Source organism: Clinocottus analis, unplaced genomic scaffold (assembly GCF_023055335.1).
Source record: "Clinocottus analis isolate CAN_PGR_092001 unplaced genomic scaffold, fCliAna1.0.p SCAF_64, whole genome shotgun sequence".
NCBI lineage: Eukaryota > Metazoa > Chordata > Actinopteri > Perciformes > Cottidae > Clinocottus > Clinocottus analis.
The window spans coordinates 104,191-127,500 of record NW_027176223.1 but is presented as its reverse complement, the minus strand read 5'-3'; the positions used below and the strand labels follow the sequence as shown (position 1 = coordinate 127,500).

The 23,310-nt window shown below is 47.6% G+C and overlaps 1 protein-coding gene across 1 annotated transcript in view; it reads left to right on the top strand.

The window, feature by feature from the left end:
• Positions 1–23,296, top strand: part of LOC137804789 (paired box protein Pax-6-like) — a 26,754-nt gene extending 3,458 nt beyond the window's left edge. Inside the window, exons 2-10 of the mRNA XM_068604173.1 lie at positions 6,418–6,548; positions 7,568–7,783; positions 8,437–8,599; positions 14,998–15,147; positions 16,568–16,650; positions 16,885–17,035; positions 17,231–17,340; positions 17,568–17,709; positions 22,317–23,296. Coding sequence (XP_068460274.1) covers positions 6,418–6,548; positions 7,568–7,783; positions 8,437–8,599; positions 14,998–15,147; positions 16,568–16,650; positions 16,885–17,035; positions 17,231–17,340; positions 17,568–17,709; positions 22,317–22,402 — 1,232 coding nt within the window. The 3' untranslated portion in view covers positions 22,403–23,296. The remainder of the gene's footprint in view (positions 1–6,417; positions 6,549–7,567; positions 7,784–8,436; positions 8,600–14,997; positions 15,148–16,567; positions 16,651–16,884; positions 17,036–17,230; positions 17,341–17,567; positions 17,710–22,316) is intronic.
• The last annotated feature ends 14 nt before the right edge of the window (positions 23,297–23,310 follow it).

The following is a 23,310-nucleotide window of genomic DNA, read 5'->3' as shown; positions in this document are numbered from 1 at the left end:
CCCTAAACCTTTACCATAACCCTTAACTAACCCTTTACTCACCCTAAACCTTCACCACAACCCTTAACTAACCCTTTACCAACCCTAAAGCTCTACTATAACCCTTAACTAACTATAACCCTTAACTAACCCTTTACTCACCATAAATCTTCACGATAACCGTTAACTAACTACAACCCTTAACTAACCCTTTACTCACCATAAACCTTCACCATAACCCTCAACTAACTACAACCCTTAGCTAACCCTTTACTAACCCTAAACCTTTACCATAACCCTTTACTAACCCTAAACCTTTACCATAACCCTTTACTAACCCTTTACTAACCCTAAACCTTTACCATAACCCTTTACTAACCCTTTACTAACCCTAACCTTTACCATAACCCTTAGCTAACCCTTTACTAACCCTAAACCTTTACCATAACCCTTTACTAACCCTTTACTAACCCTAAACCTTTACCATAACCCTTTACTAACCCTTTACTAACCCTAACCTTCACCATTACCAATCATTTATTGTTGCAACGTTTCCTGACCGTCGCCTCACTGGAACCGAACCTTCACCTCGTTAAACAAGTTTCAATATTTCACGATCTGCATTTGCAGCAATTTTCAAAGCACACGGACAAATGACGTCGTTCTGGAAACACACAATGCAGTGTGTGTTTTAGTGTAGAGGAAACAACACAATGCAGTGTGTGTTTTAGTGTAGAGAAAACACACAATGCAGTGTGTGTTTTAGTGTAGAGGAAACAACACAATGCAGTGTGTGTTTTAGTGTAGAGAAAACACACAATGCAGTGTGTCTTTTAGTGTAGAGAAAACAACACAATGCAGTGCGTGTTTTAGTGTAGAGAAAACAACACAATGCAGTGTGTGTTTTAGTGTAGAGAAAACAACACAATGCAGTGTGTGCTTTAGTGTAGAGAAAACAACACAATGCAGTGTGTGTTTTAGTGTAGAGGAAACAACACAATGCAGTGTGTGTTTTAGTGTAGAGGAAACTACACAATGCAGTGTGTGTTTTAGTGTAGAGGAAACAACACAATGCACTGTGTGTTTTAGTGTAGAGGAAACACACAATGCAGTGTCTGTTTTAGTGTAGAGGAAACAACACAATGCAGTGTGTGTTTTAGTGTAGAGGAAACAACATACAATGCAGTGTGTGTTTTAGTGTAGAGAAAACAACACAATGCAGTGTGTGTTTTAGTGTAGAGGAAACAACACACAATGCAGTGTGTGTTTTAGTGTAGAGGAAACAACATACAATGCAGTGTGTGTTTTAGTGTAGAGGAAACAACACACAATGCAGTGTGTGTTTTAGTGTAGAGGAAACAACACAATGCAGTGTGTGTTTTAGTGTAGAGGAAACAACACAATGCAGTGTGTGTTTTAGTGTAGAGGAAACAACACAATGCAGTGTGTGTTTTAGTGTAGAGGAAACACAATGCAGTGTGTGTTTTAGTGTAGAGAAAACAACACAATGCAGTGTGTGTTTTAGTGTAGAGGAAACAACACAAAGCAGTGTGTGTTTTAATGTAGAGGAAACAACACAATGCAGTGTGTGTTTTAGTGTAGAGGAAACAACACAATGCAGTGTGTGTTTTAGTGTAGAGGAAACAACACAATGCAGTGTGTGTTTTAGTGTAGAGGAAACACATAATGCAGTGTGTGTTTTAGTGTAGAGAAAACAACACAATGCAGTGTGTGTTTTAGTGTAGAGGAAACACACAATGCAGTGTGTGTTTTAGTGTAGAGAAAACAACACAATGCAGTGTGTGTTTTAGTGTAGAGGAAACAACACAATGCAGTGTGTGTTTTAGTGTAGAGGAAACACACAATGCAGTGTGTGTTTTAGTGTAGAGGAAACAACACAATGCAGTGTGCGTTTTAGTGTAGAGGAAACAACACACGGGAAAGTGAAAGTTAATTGAAGTCAGGTTCAGTGTGAATGAGCTGATTTAAAGTGAAAGCTGCTGAGCTGCTCCCAGAGGCCCTCCTGCTTACTGTGTGTGTGTGTGTGTGTGTGTGTGTGTGTGTGTGTGTGTGTGTATGTGTGTCACAGAGGGACCACAGCCAAATTGACTCCATATGTCTGTCTATTAATTGTGTGTCAGCAGAGGAAAAGCCCGGGTGTGTTCCTCTGGGAAATGACAGCGTGGTTAACATTTCCACAGCGGCGGTCGACCCTGAACGCAGCAGCGAGCGGCGTGAGCGAGGCTGACGGCGAAACCGTCACGTCACAAAGTCAGCGGCGTCCACGCGACTCTTCTTCTGGTTAGATCAGCAGAGACGTGTTGGAAGGTGTTTCCAGGTCATCAGGTGTTTAGCCTTCTGTGTGGGAGGAGGGGCTGAGAGTCAGAGAGAGTCTCCCTTTGCCCCCCCCCTCCCTCTATGGGGACGGACATGCAGGTAATAGATTACATTTAGCTAAACTGCTTTCGCTAATGGCGTCTGTTTTTAATGAAGGAACGCTTCTAGAAAACGTGTAAATTACTGAAACCAGGAGAAGGCTTTGAACAGGAATGAGCACAAATAACATCAGGCCGATGGGTCCAGTGTGTGACGGTGGACGGACACACACATGCACACACACATGCACACGCGCATGATCTCCCCACCGGCTAACGCAGAGAAACACCCGTCATCCTCGTCATCCTCGTCATCCTCGTCATCGCTTCTGTAGTTTGGTTGCAGTCGCGTTGTCTCCGTCTTCAATCAGCACAGAAACCTGCGGCCACTGAAGCACCGTTACATTATCACATTATTATGATATTATACTATTATAATAGTATAATATTATTGCACATGTCTTCAGAGGTCGCGTGGTCAGGCGAGCGTCACACGGCTCATATTTAGCTGTTTAAATGAGAAGCGATGCTGTCAATTTTCACGAGACGACCGTCTGAAAACCAAAAGGTGAAGTCCAGACTGTAGAGAGTCGACCGCTCATTAAAGATGTCCACGAGAAAGATGTTCATAGCTTTTAGTTTTCAGCCTTGTGTCATCATGTGTTCGTGTCCGTCAGTACATTTCTGTGGTGTCTCTTTGTACTTTTAGCGATATGCGTTCGGTGGTGACGGCGATCCCATAAACTGTGACGCGTCTGCAGGGACAAAGAATATGTTTTAACTTGCAAAATGTCTTATCGAGCAATTTATTATTTTACTTATGTATTATTATTAAAGACTCTTATCTCTGGAAGAATAGTTTGAAGAAGATGACTTTATGAAACAAGATGAGCAATAAAGTTTGAGGACAGAAACGTCTTGATGAGGATTTTTGTAGTTAGTTTCCCAGCCAGCTTATGTATTTTATACATACATCTTATTCATATTAATGTGGTGTATGATGATGAACTGGCATTGATAGTGAAACCCCTTTTGATCTTTTCATTTACAGCCCCACTTCACTCTCTCTCTGTGTGTGTGTGTGTGTGTGTGTGTGTGTGTGTGTGTGCGTGTGTGTGTGTGATTTATTAATATCCCGTTGAGAGCTTTATAAATCTGCAATATGCTTTTCCCCACAGGGCCATTAACAGACAATAGACAATTGATTCAGTGTAAATCCCTACTTAACCTGCAGAGTCACAGACTGCTGAGAGAAACCTGCAGATGTGCAACATGTGGACCAACAGAGCCAGTAGAGCGCTCTGAGTAGAGCGAGCAGAGCGCTCTGAGTAGAGCGAGCAGAGCGCTCTGAGTAGAGCGGACAGAGCGCTCTGAGTAGAGCGAGCAGAGCGCTCTGAGTAGAGCGAGCAGAGCGCTCTGAGTAGAGCGAGCAGAGCGCTCTGAGTAGAGCGAGCAGAGCGCTCTGAGTAGAGCGAGCAGAGCGCCCTGAGTAGAGCGAGCAGAGCGCTCTGAGTAGAGCGAGCAGAGCGCTCTGAGTAGAGCGAGCAGAGCGCTCTGAGTAGAGCGAACAGAGCGCCCTGAGTAGAGCGAGCAGAGCGCTCTGAGTAGAGCGAGCAGAGCGCCCTGAGTAGAGCGAGCAGAGCGCCCTGAGTAGAGCGAGCAGAGCGCCCTGAGTAGAGCGAACAGAGCGCTCTGAGTAGAGCGAGCAGAGCGCTCTGAGTAGAGCGAGCAGAGCGCTCTGAGTAGAGCGAGCAGAGCGCTCTGAGTAGAGCGAACAGAGCGCTCTGAGTAGAGCGAGCAGAGCGCCCTGAGTAGAGCGAACAGAGCGCTCTGTTCGCTCTGAGTAGAGCGAGCAGAGCGCTCCGAGTAGAGCGAGCAGAGCGCTCCGAGTAGAGCGAGCAGAGCGCTCCGAGTAGAGCGAGCAGAGCGCTCCGAGTAGAGCGAGCAGAGCGCTCCGAGTAGAGCGAGCAGAGCGCTCCGAGTAGAGCGAACAGAGCGCCCTGAGTAGAGCGAGCAGAGCGCTCTGAGTAGAGCGAGCAGAGCGCTCTGAGTAGAGCGAACAGAGCGCTCTGAGTAGAGCGAGCAGAGCGCCCTGAGTAGAGCGAACAGAGCGCTCTGTTCGCTCTGAGTAGAGCGAACAGAGCGCTCTGAGTAGAGCGAGCAGAGCGCTCTGAGTAGAGCGAGCAGAGCGCTCTGAGTAGAGCAAACAGAGCGCTCTGAGTAGAGCGAGCAGAGCGCCCTGAGTAGAGCGAACAGAGCGCTCTGTTCGCTCTGAGTAGAGCGAACAGAGCGCTCTGAGTAGAGCGAGCAGAGCGCTCCGAGTAGAGCGAGCAGAGCGCTCTGAGTAGAGCGAGCAGAGCGCTCTGAGTAGAGCGAACAGAGCGCTCTGAGTAGAGCGAGCAGAGCGCCCTGAGTAGAGCGAACAGAGCGCTCTGTTCGCTCTGAGTAGAGCGAACAGAGCGCTCTGAGTAGAGCGAGCAGAGCGCTCTGAGTAGAGCGAGCAGAGCGCTCTGAGTAGAGCAAACAGAGCGCTCTGAGTAGAGCGAGCAGAGCGCCCTGAGTAGAGCGAACAGAGCGCTCTGTTCGCTCTGAGTAGAGCGAACAGAGCGCTCTGAGTAGAGCGAGCAGAGCGCTCCGAGTAGAGCGAGCAGAGCGCTCTGAGTAGAGCGAGCAGAGCGCTCTGAGTAGAGCGAGCAGAGCGCTCCGAGTAGAGCGAGCAGAGCGAGCAGAGCGCTCCGAGTAGAGCGAGCAGAGCGCTCCGAGTAGAGCGAGCAGAGCGCTCCGCGTAGAGCGAGCAGAGCGCTCCGCGTAGAGCGAGCAGAGCGCCCTGAGTAGAGCGAGCAGAGCGCCCTGAGTAGAGCGAACAGAGCGCTCTGTTCGCTCTGAGTAGAGCGAACAGAGCGCTCTGAGTAGAGCGAGCAGAGCGCTCCGAGTAGAGCGAGCAGAGCGCTCTGAGTAGAGCGAGCAGAGCGCTCCGAGTAGAGCGAGCAGAGCGAGCAGAGCGCTCCGAGTAGAGCGAGCAGAGCGCTCCGAGTAGAGCGAGCAGAGCGCTCCGCGTAGAGCGAGCAGAGCGCTCCGAGTAGAGCGAGCAGAGCGCTCCGCGTAGAGCGAGCAGAGCGCTCTGAACACAGCGCTCTGCTCGCTCTGAGCCTCCAGACGAGCCGGCCTGCAGCTCCTGTCACTCGCAACGTGCTCGTCTTCCTCTGTGATGAAGCTGTAGTTTCATTTGGCTGCAGTGCTGAACTGAAGACTTAAAGCTAAAGACAGTGCTGTTGCCGTGCAACTTTTGAGGTCTGATAGTTGCTTAAAAATAATATTTTTACATTGTTTTAATCCGTCCATCTGCATAAAGTAAAATGCGTGACTCAGAATTAAATTTGATGAAATTAAACAATATCTATGAATATATCTCATATAGAGATATACATACATACATATACATAAATGGTTACTAAATGTCTACAAATAGACAAAAGCAACTAGAAAGAGACACAACCACAAAGACACACTAAACAACTAGAAAGAGACACAACACAACCACAAAGACACACCAAACAACTAGAAAGAGACACAACACAACCACAAAGACACACTAAACAACTAGAAAGAGACACAACACAACCACAAAGACACACTAAACAACTAGAAAGAGACACAACACAACCACAAAGACACACCATACAACTGGAAAGAGACACAACACAACCACAAAGACACACCATAAAACAGAAAAGACTTGGTGTTTGCATGTCTAATAACCGGCCCATGTTATTAACCATTCACATTAAATGCTTTCACGTCATTTCACTTTTTTTTCACATTCGTAAATGCTAAAATCTGTCATGTCCTGTAAAGAAAAGAAAGAGAGCGCCTTCCTCTCTTCGCGTCCTCTCCCTGTTCCTCTTCCCTCGTGTGATCCTCATCAGTGTTTTCAGTTCGTCGTAGATAGACGTCACTGTTCACCACCACGCAGCTTGAACATTGAATCACTATTTGAATCACTAGAGCAGTAAACCCGTTTCTGAAAACCTCTTTTCTACTGTGTGTGTGTGTGTGTGTGTAGGTCACAGTGGAGTAAACCAGCTGGGAGGTGTGTTTGTGAATGGGAGACCTTTACCTGATTCTACCAGGCAGAAGATAGTGGAGCTGGCACACAGTGGAGCTCGACCTTGTGACATATCCAGAATTCTGCAGGTAACCTCGTCATGCTGGACTTCCTTCCCTCAGCGCGCTAGAAGTGAGGGGTTCAGCGTCCACGTGCACGTTGTAGGTCAATGTCCTCCCTAGAAAAACGACAGCGTCAGTCGTTTGCTGAAATGCCGACATCAAGGCCAGGTGACTCATGACCTCGGTCATAACACAGAAGGAACAAAGAAGGAGGGGGCGTGACGTAGCATTCCTGGTAGCAAGGCGGGGTCAGGGTGGAGGATTGGGTTGACGTTGGAGACCACTGCTCATTTCCTTGGTTCCACAATCACCAATGGGTTGAGTCCCCTGATTTAGTTTTGTGATCCAATACCATTGGACAGTTTGTCAAAAAAGGGAAAGAGGTGATCTTTTCTTTATTCTACGCTTCCCTCTTTCTTGTTAAAACCTGGCTTGGGACCAGCAGTTCTACGGGGGTTCAGCCATTGTTTTTCTTGGCAAGAAGCTATCTGCAATCTGATTGGTTCAGGCCCAAAGCCCAATGACCAATGGGCTATACTGACTCTAACTAGCCTAGCCCATCGCCTCTGCCTCAATCAGCTACGCAGGACAGGTCTTGCCAATAAATGCAACAGGATTTGTGATCACGCCGGGAATCTGGGATGTTTCGCTAGTAGCAGATAACGTCATCTGGAGCCTCAGGCCTCCCGCAGATATGAGCTACGAGGTCTGGTCAGACAACTCTTGCTCACTCCACAAGCCCCTGTACCTCCAATACTTTTAGCCTCCAGCCTCAACCAGCACTGCTCGAGTGACATCACTTGAGGCAATTCATCAGATTTTGCACTGCTCCCCAGGGACGCCAAAGGTTTCATGCAACTCTTTCACACGAGCAGTCGGGCTCTCTGAAACCCGTAAACACATGTGGAGGTGTTACATTGGTTCTCCTTTACCCATTGCCGTGATCGATCAATGGATCATCTACCAAACAATAACTTCTTGGATCAATATTTAGTTTTGCCCCAGTTCTGAATATCGTGTGTGATGTGTGCTGAATTTGTGTCCAGGTGTCCAACGGCTGTGTGAGTAAGATCTTGGGCCGGTATTACGAGACAGGTTCGATCCGTCCTCGGGCCATAGGAGGGAGTAAACCCAGGGTGGCCACGTCAGAGGTGGTGGGGAAGATTGCTCAGTACAAGAGGGAGTGTCCGTCCATTTTCGCCTGGGAGATCCGAGACCGACTGCTGGCAGAGGGAGTCTGCACCAACGACAACATACCCAGCGTAAGACCCTTCTGCTCTCAGCCACAGGTTCAAGGAAAGCTGCTCCAGAGCAAAGCAGCTGGTGTATTGGTGACTGTGCACTGCTGGTGGGATTGGTATAGTTTGTTGGATGCTGTTTCAGAACTTATTTAAATTCCCACTGAAACACAAGGTGGAGTGTCTTTGGCTTCTTTACACGAATGTTTCCCGATCAGACAGAATATCTGCGTAGTGCACAGTCACAAGAAGGATTGTAATGAAATCCTTGGCATTTGATTTGACCGCTCAAATGTGGGAGAACTTGATTAATATTGGTTGAAATTAGTTGGTTTTAGTTTTTGTAAGCACACGTCATCGTTTGACAGGAGATGATTGGATTTAAAAAAATAGAAATATGAAGAAATATATGTTTTGCATTTATTGATATGTTCTCAATTCATTTTGACTTGAAATCGCATATCAGAAGTGAATACTTATCTCTGCACTGGTTTAACGTTATGTTTGTGCAACAGCTAGCCTCGACTATGTTTGCTCAATTCATTAATAGAAAAGAAAGAAGAATAGACCCGTCAACCTTTTTAAATATTAATAAAAGTACAAATTGTAATTCAAGGTCTTACTCATCCAACAGAACGGTTGCCCTCATGTAATCACAGTGTTGTGTTCATCACCAGGTTTCATCCATAAACCGAGTGCTCAGGAACCTGGTGAGCGATAAGCAGCAGATGGGCTCAGTGGGCGCTGAAGGGATGTTTGACAAACTCAAGATGCTCAACGGACAAACCACCTGGGGAGGACGCTCAGGGTGGTACGCTGGGACGACACTCCCTCCCACTGGTAAGACTAATGCCACGACTACTACTACTACTACTACTACTACTACTACTACTACTACAGTACTGATGGGTACTGCAGGAGTGTGAGCCTGGCTGATTAGAGATGAGCCAAAAACAACAAGGGGCCAAACAAATTGTTCTTTCCTGATTCTTGTTGTTTGAGTTTGTTGCACTGAAAGTCTCTTTGGATAAAAGTGTATACATGTAATGTGTTGCCTGCACCTAGCTCAGTATTTTCTTTTCCTAAACCTAATGAAGTAGTTGTGTTTTCTACACCTGAAGGTGTTTTCCTGGTAAAGTTTCTCTGAGACGCTCTACGCGTGTAACAAACTGAACTTGACGCCAGACACTCGTAGGAAAGCGGAGTCGTGGAGAAGCTTCTTCTGAAGATAGCATACGAACCGTTGCATGAACACACGTTGAGAGCTGGGGTTCAAACTCTGGACAGGTGATCGCTGGCAGGTGTGCAGGTGAACAGGGATGCTGGTAGTCAGCAGCACAGAAACCACACAAACACAGAAAGAGACCGGCCGTGGACCTGGAGAGGGAAACACAGAGAAACACCTCAGAGGAAAAGCAGGACACGAAGAAGAAGAACCGCTTCCTCCAGCACGAGCGACTGACTAAACACAAAATGAAGGATGCAAGTTTGAGGTGGCACATGAGACGGATGTGAGGTAAACCGATGAAGAAATATCATGAAAGTTAGCTAATAGTTAGCTACTAGCTGATTTTGCACCATTAGCGTTAAGCTCAATCAGGATCCACTTACTGGCTTTTCCTCTCAGTCTTCATGAGCAGATGGAGCTGTGAGGGGATGAATGGAGCTTCATCCTCTTCATGTGCTAGACGTTCCACACAGTCGTCATGAGAAGAGTTAACTCCAGCACAAGAAAAAGAAACTGCTAGAAAGTGTCCCTCGAGTTAAGAACATTTGGTCGTTCTTGATAATTATCTTGAAATGAAAAATCCTTCAGAGATTATTCACCATGTTTAGAGAAGAAAGGACACTACCCTTTATGTTGCACATCATTTTGCTCATTTCTAGTATTTCTTTAGTTTTAACACACTGAAAATCAGTGTGACACGTCTTTGTTTGTATGGATTGTGACAATAACGCAGCGTTCCTATTTATTCACACCTGTTCCAGTATTCCTGACTGACGACTGCTCCAGATTTGCCCCATCGTGCCACGCCTTCAATTATTATCAAAATTCACGTTAATATACGGGACAGAAGACACATCGACATAGGCAGCTTCCTTTAGAGTGTGTGTGTGTGTGTGTGTGTGTGTGTGTGTGTGTGTGTGTGTGTGTGTGTGAGGGCCCCATTTGCTGTATGGAGGAGGCTCATATGCTGCTGCTCCTCCTCCAGCGCTCTGGGAGTACGACAGTGAAACAAAAGTAAGCTCTACGACCACGGCTGCTGCTCCCCATCCGTCTACTGCATGTTTGTGCCTGTGTGTGTGTGTGTGTGTGTGTGTCTGTGTGTGTGTGTCTGTGTGTGAGAGAGAGAGAGGAGGGAGAATGGGGCGTCTGCTCTCATTTGTGTCTCTTTCTGCCTGACTGACTGTGACACTGAGCAATGGCTTCATTCTGTTTTTCGCTCTGCGTCTGTGGGGATAATGAATAATTAGGCTCGCACCACAAATAACACGAGTTCCACAGGGAGCTGCAGTCGAGCTCCCGTCTGCTCGGGGATCTCACGCTGGAGATCTCTGCAGCGCTCTGCACCTTCACCCGTCTTTCATGGGCTCCTTTCATGGATCTGATGAGGTTTTGTGAACGCGTGATTTCAACCCTTTTGGAGCCGCTGCACTTTTTCTACAATAACCAAAATTTACACTTTGAAGCACAATCAGCATGAAGAGTGTCTCATTACACGGCCAGCCACTATTTTGCAGGCTGAAAAATTATTTGTGGCAACTAAATAATATTTTTTGGGGCCGATTAAGTAAAATTGGACATTTCCAAACAGCACACCTGGTTGTGAATCATGGCTTGAGGGCCGCGCTGCAGCTATTGATCAAGTTAGCATTGCTAATATACCTGCTCCAGCAATGGTTCATATGGAATTTTTTCTACACCCAGTTTTAAAAAAAAGTGTTTAGTTCACAAGTAATCATTATCCATACACATTATGCTAATATGCTATGCTAATAACCAGCCACATGAGACGAATGAAGACACTGAGGAGCGTTACAGCCTCTTGTTGTTTCCTCTCTCCAGTAAAACAGAAAGGAAGTATTCAAGCCGTTCACCTCAGAATCCAAGTCAAAGCTCGGTTAAAAGGATCAGAACTTTATGCACTCCCCCACCTGTTGGCCTCCACCTGTTGGCCTCCACCTGTTGGCCTCCACCTGTTGGTCTCCACCTGTTGGCCTCCACCTGTTGGCCTCCACCTGTTGGCCTCCACTTGTTGGCCTCCACCTGTTGGTCTCCACCTCTTGGTCTCCACCTGTTGGCCTCCACCTGTTGGTCTCCACCTGTTGGCCTCCACCTGTTGGCCTCCACCTGTTGGTCTCCACCTCTTGGTCTCCACCTGTTGGCCTCCACCTGTTGGCCTCCATCTGTTGGCCTCCACCTGTTGGCCTCCACCTGTTGGCCTCCACCTGTTGGTCTCCACCTGTTGGCCTCCACCTGTTGGTCTCCACTTGTTGGCCTCCACCTGTTGGTCTCCACCTCTTGGTCTCCACCTGTTGGCCTCCACCTGTTGGCCTCCACTTGTTGGCCTCCATCTGTTGGCCTCCACCTCTTGGCCTCCACCTGTTGGCCTCCACTTCTTGGCCTCCACCTGTTGGTCTCCACTTGTTGGTCTCCACCTGTTGGCCTCCACCTGTTGGTCTCCACCTGTTGGCCTCCACTTGTTGGCCTCCACCTGTTGGTCTCCACCTCTTGGTCTCCACCTGTTGGCCTCCACCTGTTGGCCCCCACTTGTTGGCCTCCATCTGTTGGCCTCCACCTCTTGGCCTCCACCTGTTGGCCTCCACCTGTTGGTCTCCACCTGTTGGCCTCCATCTGTTGGTCTCCACTTGTTGGCCTCCACCTGTTGGTCTCCACCTCTTGGTCTCCACCTGTTGGCCTCCACCTGTTGGCCTCCACTTGTTGGCCTCCATCTGTTGGCCTCCACTTGTTGACCTCCACCTATTGGCCTCCACTTGTTGGCCTCCACCTGTTGGTCTCCACTTGTTGGTCTCCACCTGTTGGTCTCCACTTGTTGGTCTCCACCTGTTGGCCTCCACCTGTTGGTCTCCACTTCTTGGCCTCCACCTCTTGGCCTCCACCTGTTGGCCTCCACTTGTTGGTCTCCACCTGTTGGTCTCCACCTCTTGGTCTCCACCTGTTGGCCTCCACCTGTTGGCCTCCACTTGTTGGCCTCCATCTGTTGGCCTCCACTTGTTGACCTCCACCTATTGGCCTCCACTTGTTGGCCTCCACCTGTTGGTCTCCACTTGTTGGTCTCCACCTGTTGGTCTCCACTTATTGGTCTCCACCTGTTGGCCTCCACCTGTTGGTCTCCACTTGTTGGCCTCCACCTCTTGGCCTCCACCTGTTGGTATCCACCTGTTGGTCTCCACCTGTCGGCCTCCACCTGTTGGTCTCCACCTGTTGGTCTCTACCTGTTGGCCTCCACCTGTTGGTCTCCACTTGTTGGCCTCCACCTCTTGGCCTCCACCTGTTGGCCTCCACTTGTTGGCCTCCACTTGTTGACCTCCACTTGTTGACCTCCACCTGTTGGTCTCCAGTTGTTGACCTCCACCTGTTGGTCTCCACTTGTTGATCTCCACCTGTTGGTCTCCATTTGTTCTTCTCCACCTGTTGGTCTCCACCTCTTGGTCTCCACCTGTTGGCCTCCACCTGTTGGCCTCCACTTGTTGGCCTCCATCTGTTGGCCTCCACCTCTTGGCCTCCACCTGTTGGCCTCCACTTCTTGGCCTCCACCTGTTGGTCTCCACTTGTTGGTCTCCACCTGTTGGCCTCCACCTGTTGGTCTCCACCTGTTGGCCTCCACTTGTTGGCCTCCACCTGTTGGTCTCCACCTCTTGGTCTCCACCTGTTGGCCTCCACCTGTTGGCCCCCACTTGTTGGCCTCCATCTGTTGGCCTCCACCTCTTGGCCTCCACCTGTTGGCCTCCACCTGTTGGTCTCCACCTGTTGGCCTCCATCTGTTGGTCTCCACTTGTTGGCCTCCACCTGTTGGTCTCCACCTCTTGGTCTCCACCTGTTGGCCTCCACCTGTTGGCCTCCACTTGTTGGCCTCCATCTGTTGGCCTCCACTTGTTGACCTCCACCTATTGGCCTCCACTTGTTGGCCTCCACCTGTTGGTCTCCACTTGTTGGTCTCCACCTGTTGGTCTCCACTTGTTGGTCTCCACCTGTTGGCCTCCACCTGTTGGTCTCCACTTCTTGGCCTCCACCTCTTGGCCTCCACCTGTTGGCCTCCACTTGTTGGTCTCCACCTGTTGGTCTCCACCTCTTGGTCTCCACCTGTTGGCCTCCACCTGTTGGCCTCCACTTGTTGGCCTCCATCTGTTGGCCTCCACTTGTTGACCTCCACCTATTGGCCTCCACTTGTTGGCCTCCACCTGTTGGTCTCCACTTGTTGGTCTCCACCTGTTGGTCTCCACTTGTTGGTCTCCACCTGTTGGCCTCCACCTGTTGGTCTCCAGTTGTTGACCTCCACCTGTTGGTCTCCACTTGTTCTTCTCCACCTGTTGGTCTCCACTTGTTGGCCTCCACTTGTTGACCTCCACTTGTTGACCTCCACCTGTTGGTCTCCAGTTGTTGACCTCCACCTGTTGGTCTCCACTTGTTGGTCTCCACCTGTTGGTCTCCATTTGTTCTTCTCCACCTGTTGGTCTCCATTTGTTCTTCTCCACCTGTTGGTCTCCACCTGTTGGCCTCCACTTGTTGGCCTCCACCTGTTGGTCTCCACCTTTTGGTCTCCACTTGTTGGCCTCCACTTGTTGACCTCCACTTGTTGACCTCCACCTGTTGGTCTCCACCTGTTGGTCTCCACTTGTTGGCCTCCACCTCTTGGCCTCCACCTGTTGGCCTCCACTTGTTGGCCTCCACTTGTTGGTCTCCACCTTTTGGTCTCCACTTGTTCTTCTCCACCTGTTGGTCTCCACTTGTTGGCCTCCACTTGTTGACCTCCACTTGTTGACCTCCACCTGTTGGTCTCCAGTTGTTGACCTCCACCTGTTGGTCTCCACTTGTTGGTCTCCACCTGTTGGTCTCCATTTGTTCTTCTCCACCTGTTGGTCTCCATTTGTTCTTCTCCACCTGTTGGTCTCCACCTGTTGGCCTCCACTTGTTGGCCTCCACCTGTTGGTCTCCACCTTTTGGTCTCCACTTGTTCTTCTCCACCTGTTGGGCTCCAGTTGTTGACCTCCACCTGTTGGTCTCCACCTGTTGGGCTCCAGTTGTTGACCTCCACCTGTTGGCCTCCACTTGTTGGTCTCCACCTGTTGGCCTCCAACTGTTGGTCTCCACCTGTTGGTCTCCACTTGTTGGTCTCCACCTGTTGGTCTCCAGTTGTTGACCTCCACCTGTTGGTCTCCACTTGTTCTTCTCCACCTGTTGGTCTCCACCTGTTGGTCTCCACCTGTTGGCCTCCACTTGTTGACCTCCACCTGTTGGCCTCCACTTGTTGGTCTCCACCTGTTGGCCTCCAACTGTTAGTCTCCACCTGTTGGCCTCCACTTGTTGGTCTCCAGTTGTTGACCTCCACCTGTTGGTCTCCACTTGTTCTTCTCCACCTGTTGGTCTCCACCTGTTGGCCTCCACTTGTTGGCCTCCACTTGTTGGTCTCCACCTGTTGGGCTCCAGTTGTTGACCTTCACCTGTTGGCCTCCACCTGTTGGTCTCCAGTTGTTGACCTCCACCTGTTGGTCTCCACCTGTTGGCCTCCACTTGTTGGCCTCCACCTGTTGGCCTCCACTTGTTGGCCTCCACCTGTTGGCCTCCACCTGTTGGTCTCCACCTGTTGACCTCCACTTGTTGGCCTCCACCTGTTGGTCTCCACCTGTTGGCTTCCACCTGTTGGCCTCCACTTGTTGGCCTCCACCTGTTGGTCTCCACTTGTTGGCCTCCACCTGTTGGTCTCCACTTGTTGGTCTCCACCTGTTGGTCTCCACTTAATTTTCAATTAAATCAGATAATAATAAAGAAAATAAAAAACTGATTGATATGCTGCTGTTAACTCCAGAGGGCTGTTATATTCTTCTGATAACATTACTTCAAAATAGAAGCTGCAATACACATTTGGCGCATAATGCGATAAATCGCATGATTTTTCTGAGATGAACTGTGAATAATGGCTTGATGTGATATCAGCTGCATTTGACCTTTCATGAGATGCTTTAACATTGTCCTTCCTTCCTCTCTCCTTCTGCAGAAGGTCCGCAGGCCGAAGGAGGAGAGAACCGATCAGTGAGCTCCACCGGGGAAGACTCTGAGGAGACTCAGATGAGGCTGCAGCTGAAGAGGAAACTCCAGAGGAACAGAACGTCCTTCACACAGGACCAGATCGAAGCGCTGGAGAAAGGTACACAATACACACACATACGTACATGTACACATATCTGATTGATGTGGAAAATATCCACTCTGAACCGATCCATGCCAGACTCACAGTGTATCCACAAGGACATGGTCTAGAGTTCCTGTAGGGAGCAGGAGGTTGGAGACAGGAGGTAGGAGACAGGAGGTAGAAGACAGGAGGTAGGAGGCAGGAGGTTGGTGACAGGAGGCAGGAGGTTGGAGGCAGGAGGTAGGAGGCAGGAGGTTGGTGACAGGAGGCAGGAGGTTGGAGGCAGGAGGTAGGAGGCAGGAGGTTGGTGCCCGGAGGCAGGAGGTTGGAGGCAGGAGGTAGGAGGCAGGAGGTTGTGACAGGAGGCAGGAGGTTGAAGGCAGGAGGTAGGAGGCAGGAGGTAGGTGACAGGAAGCAGGAGGTTGGAGGCAGGAGGCAGGAGGTTGGTGACAGGAGGCAGGAGGTTGGAGGCAGGAGGTAGGAGGCAGGAGGTTGGTGACAGGAGGCAGGAGGTTGGAGGCAGGAGGTTGGTGACAGGAGGCAGGAGGTAGGAGGCAGGAGGTTGGTGACAGGAGGTTGGAGGCAGGAGGTAGGAGGCAGGAGGTTGGTGACAGGAGGCAGGAGGTTGGAGGCAGGAGGTAGGAGGCAGGAGGTAGGAGGCAGGAGGTTGGTGACAGGAGGTTGGTGACAGGAGGTTGGAGGCAGGAGGTAGGAGGCAGGACCTGCTCTCTCTAAGCAAAGGTTAAATATAAAAAAGAAGGAATGATCCATGTTGACGTCACGATGAAGAGGAGAACCGTGTTGTCCTGTCTCACCAACACATCTGTAATAAGACACAGTTCTCTTGTCGTGGAGTTCATGTTCATGATGAATACATGTTCTGGAAAACATGCCCCTTGTTTTGGGTATAGCAAAAGTCTCCTCAATCACCCAGCTGGTAACTGAGTTATGGGATTGGGCAAACAGCAAGTCCTCCCCTAAGTCACCGCATAAAACCATTTGCTGATTAGTCTGACTTGATTCTCCATCGATGCCCTACAGATACAGAAGTCAGTCATCTGCATATGGAACATACGCATGAGCTCATCCTTTGTAAAGGTCAAGGTGTAGTATGTAGTAGGATGTAAAATGATTCCCCAATCTGTAGCAACAGTGGAAGGATGAATAAGAGCCCGAGTGCAGTCGGCTCACTTGGATCGTGTGAGTTGTGCAGTTGTCCAGACAGAAAGTGTTTGGCAGTACTGAATGTGAGAAGTGATCCATTGAAACATGTGTAAGCACAGCCCCTCTCAGCAATGCAATGCATTGCAGCCCATGAAGGAACCCATTGCTTCACTATGATTTCGATACTGTTGATTAACTCTTCGGACTTAGAAGAATCAGAAATGGCAGAAGTGAAGTTATCATGTAATGACACAAAGTGCTTTTGTTGCAGAATTTGAAAGGACTCACTATCCAGATGTGTTTGCCCGAGAACGCCTTGCCAACAAAATAGACCTTCCAGAGGCAAGAATACAGGTAGGCTAATCTGTAAGAACACAGATTAATTAAGCAATAAGGAACGAGAGGCGGTACTGTATCGTCAATAATGTACGGTCGCACAATTTAAATCCACCTGTTAGTTAGAGTGTGCAGTGATATGGAACGCTCTGGTGAACAGGTCGTACAGTACGAATGTAAAAACAAATGTAAACCTCTTCTTAAACCTCTTAACAATGTCTGTCTCGTTCGTTTTTATTCTGGAATGTGCAGGTTTGGTTTTCCAACAGACGAGCAAAGTGGAGAAGAGAGGAGAAGCTGAGGAATCAACGGCGTCAAGTGTCCAACTCCTCCAACCACATTCCCATCAGCAGCAGCTTCAACGCCGGTGTTTACCAGCCGATGCCACAACCTACTACTCCAGGTACTGACCAGGACCAGTTCCATTATTGTACTTCATGGATTTCATGGATCAACTATCTCCCCTGCGTCAAATGTCATGGATGTATAATAATAATACTTTCATTTTCTGTAGCGCTTTTCTAAGATCAAAGGCACTTGAATGTATTGTAACGTATTGTACTTTAATGATCTGATAATCAGCTCTGTTCCCATCTAGTGTCCTTCTCGTCAGGGTCCATGTTGGGAAGGTCCGATCCAGTTCTGTCCAACAGCTACAGCCTGCCCGCCATGCCCAGCTTCAGCATGGCTGCCAGCCTGCCCATGCAAGTAAGACTACTTTTAAAGTACAAAAGTAATCAAGCTCTGGAAAATCTCAAGTAGGAGAGAGCGTGTGATGCAGGTTCTGTTCTCCAGCAGGGAACACGTGGTTGTCAATTGATTAACTTGTTTCTTCAATATAAATGCCTCTTCACTCTGATGTGACTCTTTGGTCATAACCTTTGCTGGGGGTCATGTTTGCTGGTTCATTGGATAACATTCATTTATGTTTCCAGGCTTCCAGCCAGCCCTCTTATTCCTGCATGCTGCCCACCAGCCCCACCATCAATGGAAGAAGTTATGAGACATATACTCCTCCACACATGCAGCCACACATCAACAGCCAATCAATGGCCTCCTCTGCAGCATCGTCAACAGGTACGAAAACACAAACTGACAACTGTTGCAGGATTAAACTGTCTGTTGCAGGATTAAGTGAGACATGAATACTGATGATGATTAATGATGTATCCATTAAAACATGTCAGGTTAAAAATTTGGAGAAACGTTGAGAAAATGTAAGGTTTTAAAAGGTTAAAACTCTTAAACTCAAACACCAACCTCGGGGCCAGGTTTATGTTTTTACGAGCTCGTATCTTGAGTTCTACTAGTCATAAATCCGTCCTATAAATCCCAGAACTATTGTCCATGGTCTCTAATTAACCAGCTGGGTCTTGCCTTTCAATACAATCAAAGTAAATGTTCTTTGTTTTCAACATAATTCGACAACAAACACGAAGAATAATCCAGAAGTGTCAAAAGATGTGTAGAAAATGACCTCGTTTCGGACCGTTAGCAAGACACGACCTGCGATTAGCGCACCTTTCCATAGATTCTGACCAACTGAATGCAGCAATACTTTCAACTAAGCTGTGGGCATATTATATTTTTGACGGCTCAAAATCTGAAAAATGACTTCATGCTTAACATGAGGCTCCACTCTAACCGGACGTTGTGGTTTGAGGCGCATTGAAGGTGCAGGAAGAATGTTAGGGTATTTCTTGTGGGAGAAGATTGATTTACATTACAATACATGTAGCTGAGGCTTTTATCCAAAGAGACTTACAATAAGTTCAACCGTGAGTACGAACTCAGAACAACAGGAATCAAGAGAGAACAATTTCTTCAAGAAAGTCAAACTACAAAGTGCTGTCAGTAAGAGCATCTAAGAGCTACTAAAGTGCTGCTACTGTCTTTATTCAAGGTGGAGTCTAAAAGATGAGTTTTTAGTTTGCGGTGGAACATGTAGACACTTCCTGCTGTCCTGATGTCAATGAGGAGCTCGTTCCACCATCGAGGAGCCAGGAAGCAAACAGTCGTGATTTTGTTGAGTGTTTAGTTCGCAGCGGCGGAGCTCCAAGCTGATTGGCTGAAGCCGAGCGGAGCGAACCAGCTGGTGTGTACGGTTTCACCGTGTCCTGGATGTAGATGGACCCGATCTGTTCCTAGCACGGTACGTAAGTACCAACGTGTTGCAGCGGATGCTGCGGCCACCGGTAGCCAGTGGAGGGGAGGAGGAGAGGAGTAGTGAGAGTGAACTTCTGGAGGCTGAAGATCAGTCCAGCTGCTGCGTTCTGGATGAGCTGTAGAGGTCGAGTTGCATCGGCAGGTAGACCTGCAGGAGGAGGTACAGTAGGAGATGAGCTGAGCCTGGACCAGAACCTGAGCCGCCTTCTGTGTGAGCAGGGGACGTATTCTCCTGATGTTGTGTAGCATGGACCTACATGATGTTGTGTAGCATGGACCTACATGATGTTGTGTAGCATGGACCTACATGATGTTGTGTAGCATGGACCTACATGATGTTGTGTAGCATGGACCTACATGATGTGGTGTAGCATGGACCTACAGGATGTGGTGTAGCATGGACCTACAGGATGTTGTGTAGCATGGACCTACATGATGTTGTGTAGCATGGACCTACATGATGTTGTGTAGCATGGACCTACATGATGTTGTGTAGCATGGACCTACATGATGTTGTGTAGCATGGACCTACATGATGTTGTGTAGCATGGACCTACATGATGTGGTGTAGCATGGACCTACAGGATGTGGTGTAGCATGGACCTACAGGATGTTGTGTAGCATGGACCTACATGATGTTGTTTAGCATGGACCTACATGATGTTGTGTAGCATGGACCTACATGATGTTGTGTAGCATGGACCTACATGATGTTGTGTAGCATGGACCTACATGATGTTGTGTAGCATGGACCTACATGATGTAATGTAGCATGGACCTACATGATGTAGTGTAGCATGGACCTACATGATGTTGTGTAGCATGGACCTACATGATGTAATGTAGCATGGACCTACATGATGTAGTGTAGCATGGACCTACATGATGTTGTGTAGCATGGACCTACATGATGTTGTGTAGCATGGACCTACATGATGTTGTGTAGCATGGACCTACATGATGTTGTGTAGCATGGACCTACAGGATGTTGTGTAGCATAGACCTACATGATGTTGTGTAGCATGGACCTACATGATGTTGTGTAGCATGTAGCTACATGATGTTGTGTAGCATGTAGCTACATGATGTTGTGTAGCATGGACCTACATGATGTTGTGTAGCATGGACCTACATGATGTAGTGTAGCATGGACCTACATGATGTTGTGTAGCATGGACCTACATGATGTAGTGTAGCATGGACCTACATGATGTTGTGTAGCATGGACCTACATGATGTTGTGTAGCATGGACCTACAGAATGTGGTGTAGCATGGACCTACATGATGTAGTGTAGCATGGACCTACATGATGTTGTGTAACATGGACCTACATGATGTTGTGTAGCATGGACCTACATGATGTAGTGTAGCATGGACCTACAGGATGTTGTGTAGCATGGACCTACATGATGTAGTGTAGCATGGACCTACATGATGTTGTGTAGCATGGACCTACATGATGTAGTGTAGCATGGACCTACATGATGTTGTGTAGCATGGACCTACATGATGTAGTGTAGCATGGACCTACAGGATGTGGTGTAGCATGGACCTACATGATGTTGTGTAGCATGGACCTACAGGATGTGGTGTAGCATGGACCTACATGATGTAGTGTAGCATGGACCTACATGATGTTGTGTAACATGGACCTACATGATGTTGTGTAGCATGGACCTACATGATGTAGTGTAGCATGGACCTACAGGATGTTGTGTAGCATGGACCTACATGATGTTGTGTAGCATGGACCTACATGATGTAGTGTAGCATGGACCTACAGGATGTAGTGTAGCATGGACCTACAGGATGTTGTGTAGCATGGACCTACATGATGTTGTGTAGCATGGACCTACATGATGTAGTGCAGCATGGACCTACAGGATGTAGTGTAGCATGGACCTACAGGATGTAGTGTAGCATGGACCTACAGGATGTTGTGTAGCATGGACCTACATGATGTTGTGTAGCATGGACCTACATGATGTAGTGTAGCATGGACCTACAGGATGTTGTGTAGCATGGACCTACATGATGTTGTGTAACATGGACCTACATGATGTTGTGTAGCATGGACCTACATGATGTAGTGTAGCATGGACCTACAGGATGTTGTGTAGCATGGACCTACATGATGTTGTGTAGCATGGACCTACATGATGTAGTGTAGCATGGACCTACAGGATGTAGTGTAGCATGGACCTACAGGATGTTGTGTAGCATGGACCTACATGATGTAGTGTAGCATGGACCTACAGGATGTTGTGTAGCATGGACCTACATGATGTAGTGTAGCATGGACCTCCAGGTGTTGTTGCGGTGATGTTGGCAGTCAGGGAGAGTTGACTGTCGAGTGTCACACGAGGTTCCTGGCAGCGCTGCGTTGTTGAAGGTGATCGTGAGGTCTTGATTTAGTTTTTTGAAGGTGTTACTTGCTCTTCCAGGGTCAGAAGGGTTGTGGGTCTCATTCCGATGGCTGTAGACGGCTCCCAGAGGCTCGCACGGTTACATAGAGCTGTTTTTGATGCAATTACGACCTTGTATGGCGGCGGTATGACAAATTGTGTGATAAATTATGATTCATCCACGTTATTGCACATAATTACTGTATTTTATCAGTTACAATGACTTAAAAGACCTTGTGTTGATGAGCTAGACCTGTTTTAGTATGGATATGAACACTTTTTCATTTTTGGAAAAGAAGGGCTTGGTTTTAAAAAAGGATTCATTCATCCTGAACATGCACTGACTGGAGAGTGATTCATGTTTTAAAGGAACACTTTACTCCTAAAATGACTGATCGTATATCAATTAGCCACAATGTTACCTAGAATACTAGGATAACACAGGGTTTAGGGAAGATGTATGTGTTTGTGAAGAAGTGAACATAAAAGAGACTTGGACCATATTGCAGGAGTCATTCAAGAGTGTGTAAAACAATGGGATCGTTTTTGTTGTAAAACACAGCAATCTTCAATTCAGCTCGACTTCTCCAGTTTTGGATTCTTGGTAACGTGGAGAGCAACAGATTGGCATACACATGTTCATGTGGGGAAGTACTTAACCTCTCAGGCAGCAGACAACCTTCAGGAACTGTATCGTCAAATACACATTTACCAAAGATTCCTGCTTCATCTTGAGTAGTTTTTAAATCTTTGGAATTTCTATTTACTAGAAAGTGCTGTGCACTTGGACATTGCTTAGCTGGACTACAGATACTTGTGTACAAAGTTAGATTAAAAAAAAGTTTAGAAAACAATCGATGATCATTTGATATTGATTGTTGGTTTGATTGCAACTATGTTGCATCCTGGAGTAGCTATACGTGCCTTCTCTTTGATATTTACCTACGTCTGCACAGTTTAGCTTGAGTTTAAACCCTTTTTGTGGATGCTGTTCAAGAGGGAAAGACTTGCATCTGCACTTCATGTGCAACCTCCACAACTTAACTGTGTTACTTAACTAGTTACTTAACTGTAACTAAACTTTCTAATGATCTCTCTTCTCCTTTCTCCAGGTCTGATTTCCCCTGGTGTCTCAGTTCCGGTCCAAGTTCCAGGAAATGAAGCGGACATGTCACAGTACTGGCCACGCCTGCAGTGATGTCATTTCCCACGGTGATCAGCTGTGACTGCTGCAACATGACTGTATGGGCCATCAGAGCACGACCCAGCCCTCACGCTACAGCTTGAATGTGAAGAAGGACCTAAAGCAGACCAATGAACGTGAAGGAATTACTCTCATCAATGTTTGCCAGAAAATATTCAAACCAAATTTGGAGACAAGCAGGACAGAAGTACTTTTCCAAATGAAGGATTTTAAAATCCCTACAAACCAGTCCAAGTTCAGCGACTGGACAACTGGATCAAAGTTTCTTGAGCAGTGATCTGTCGCCACGTCGTCTCCAGCTGCCATTTACAGTTTGGTTGGTGAGGACGCGTTGGCACAAGCCCAGAAGGAAAAGGCCGAGCTGTACTCAGGAAGCTGAGGAAGCTCGGTCCTCTGCTCACACTCAGCTTCAGACTAAATAAACTGCTCCCTGTCCTTTTGGAAATGCTATGGGAAGACATATTACCTCCACTTTAAGTTCCTAACTTATATCATGTTGGTGTAGTTGTAGCAACAAAAAAAAGACGTTGACTGAAGAGAGGAACTTAATAAAAGCTCAAATGAACTGTGAATTTGTCTCATCAGCAGGTTCCAGCAACTCGGCCTGGAATGTGTATAGAAGTTCAGCAGGTGGATTTTGGTGATATGTTGTTTGGTATTGTAAAAAAAAACTAATCCGGATGTAATCTGCAAACTGGCAAGGACTCTGATTTTGAACTTAAAAACAATGTTTAGGCGGAGGAGGGAGATCTCAGTTTGTTTTAATTCCAAAGCTCTTATGTCCATAAACTCAACAGCAAAGAAACTATTGAAAGACTGGAAGAGAAACAAACACGCAAGTTTCTGCTAAAAAAAAAGTGAAATTTAAATTGTGTCTGGGATGTAAATCTGTTTCTGTTTCT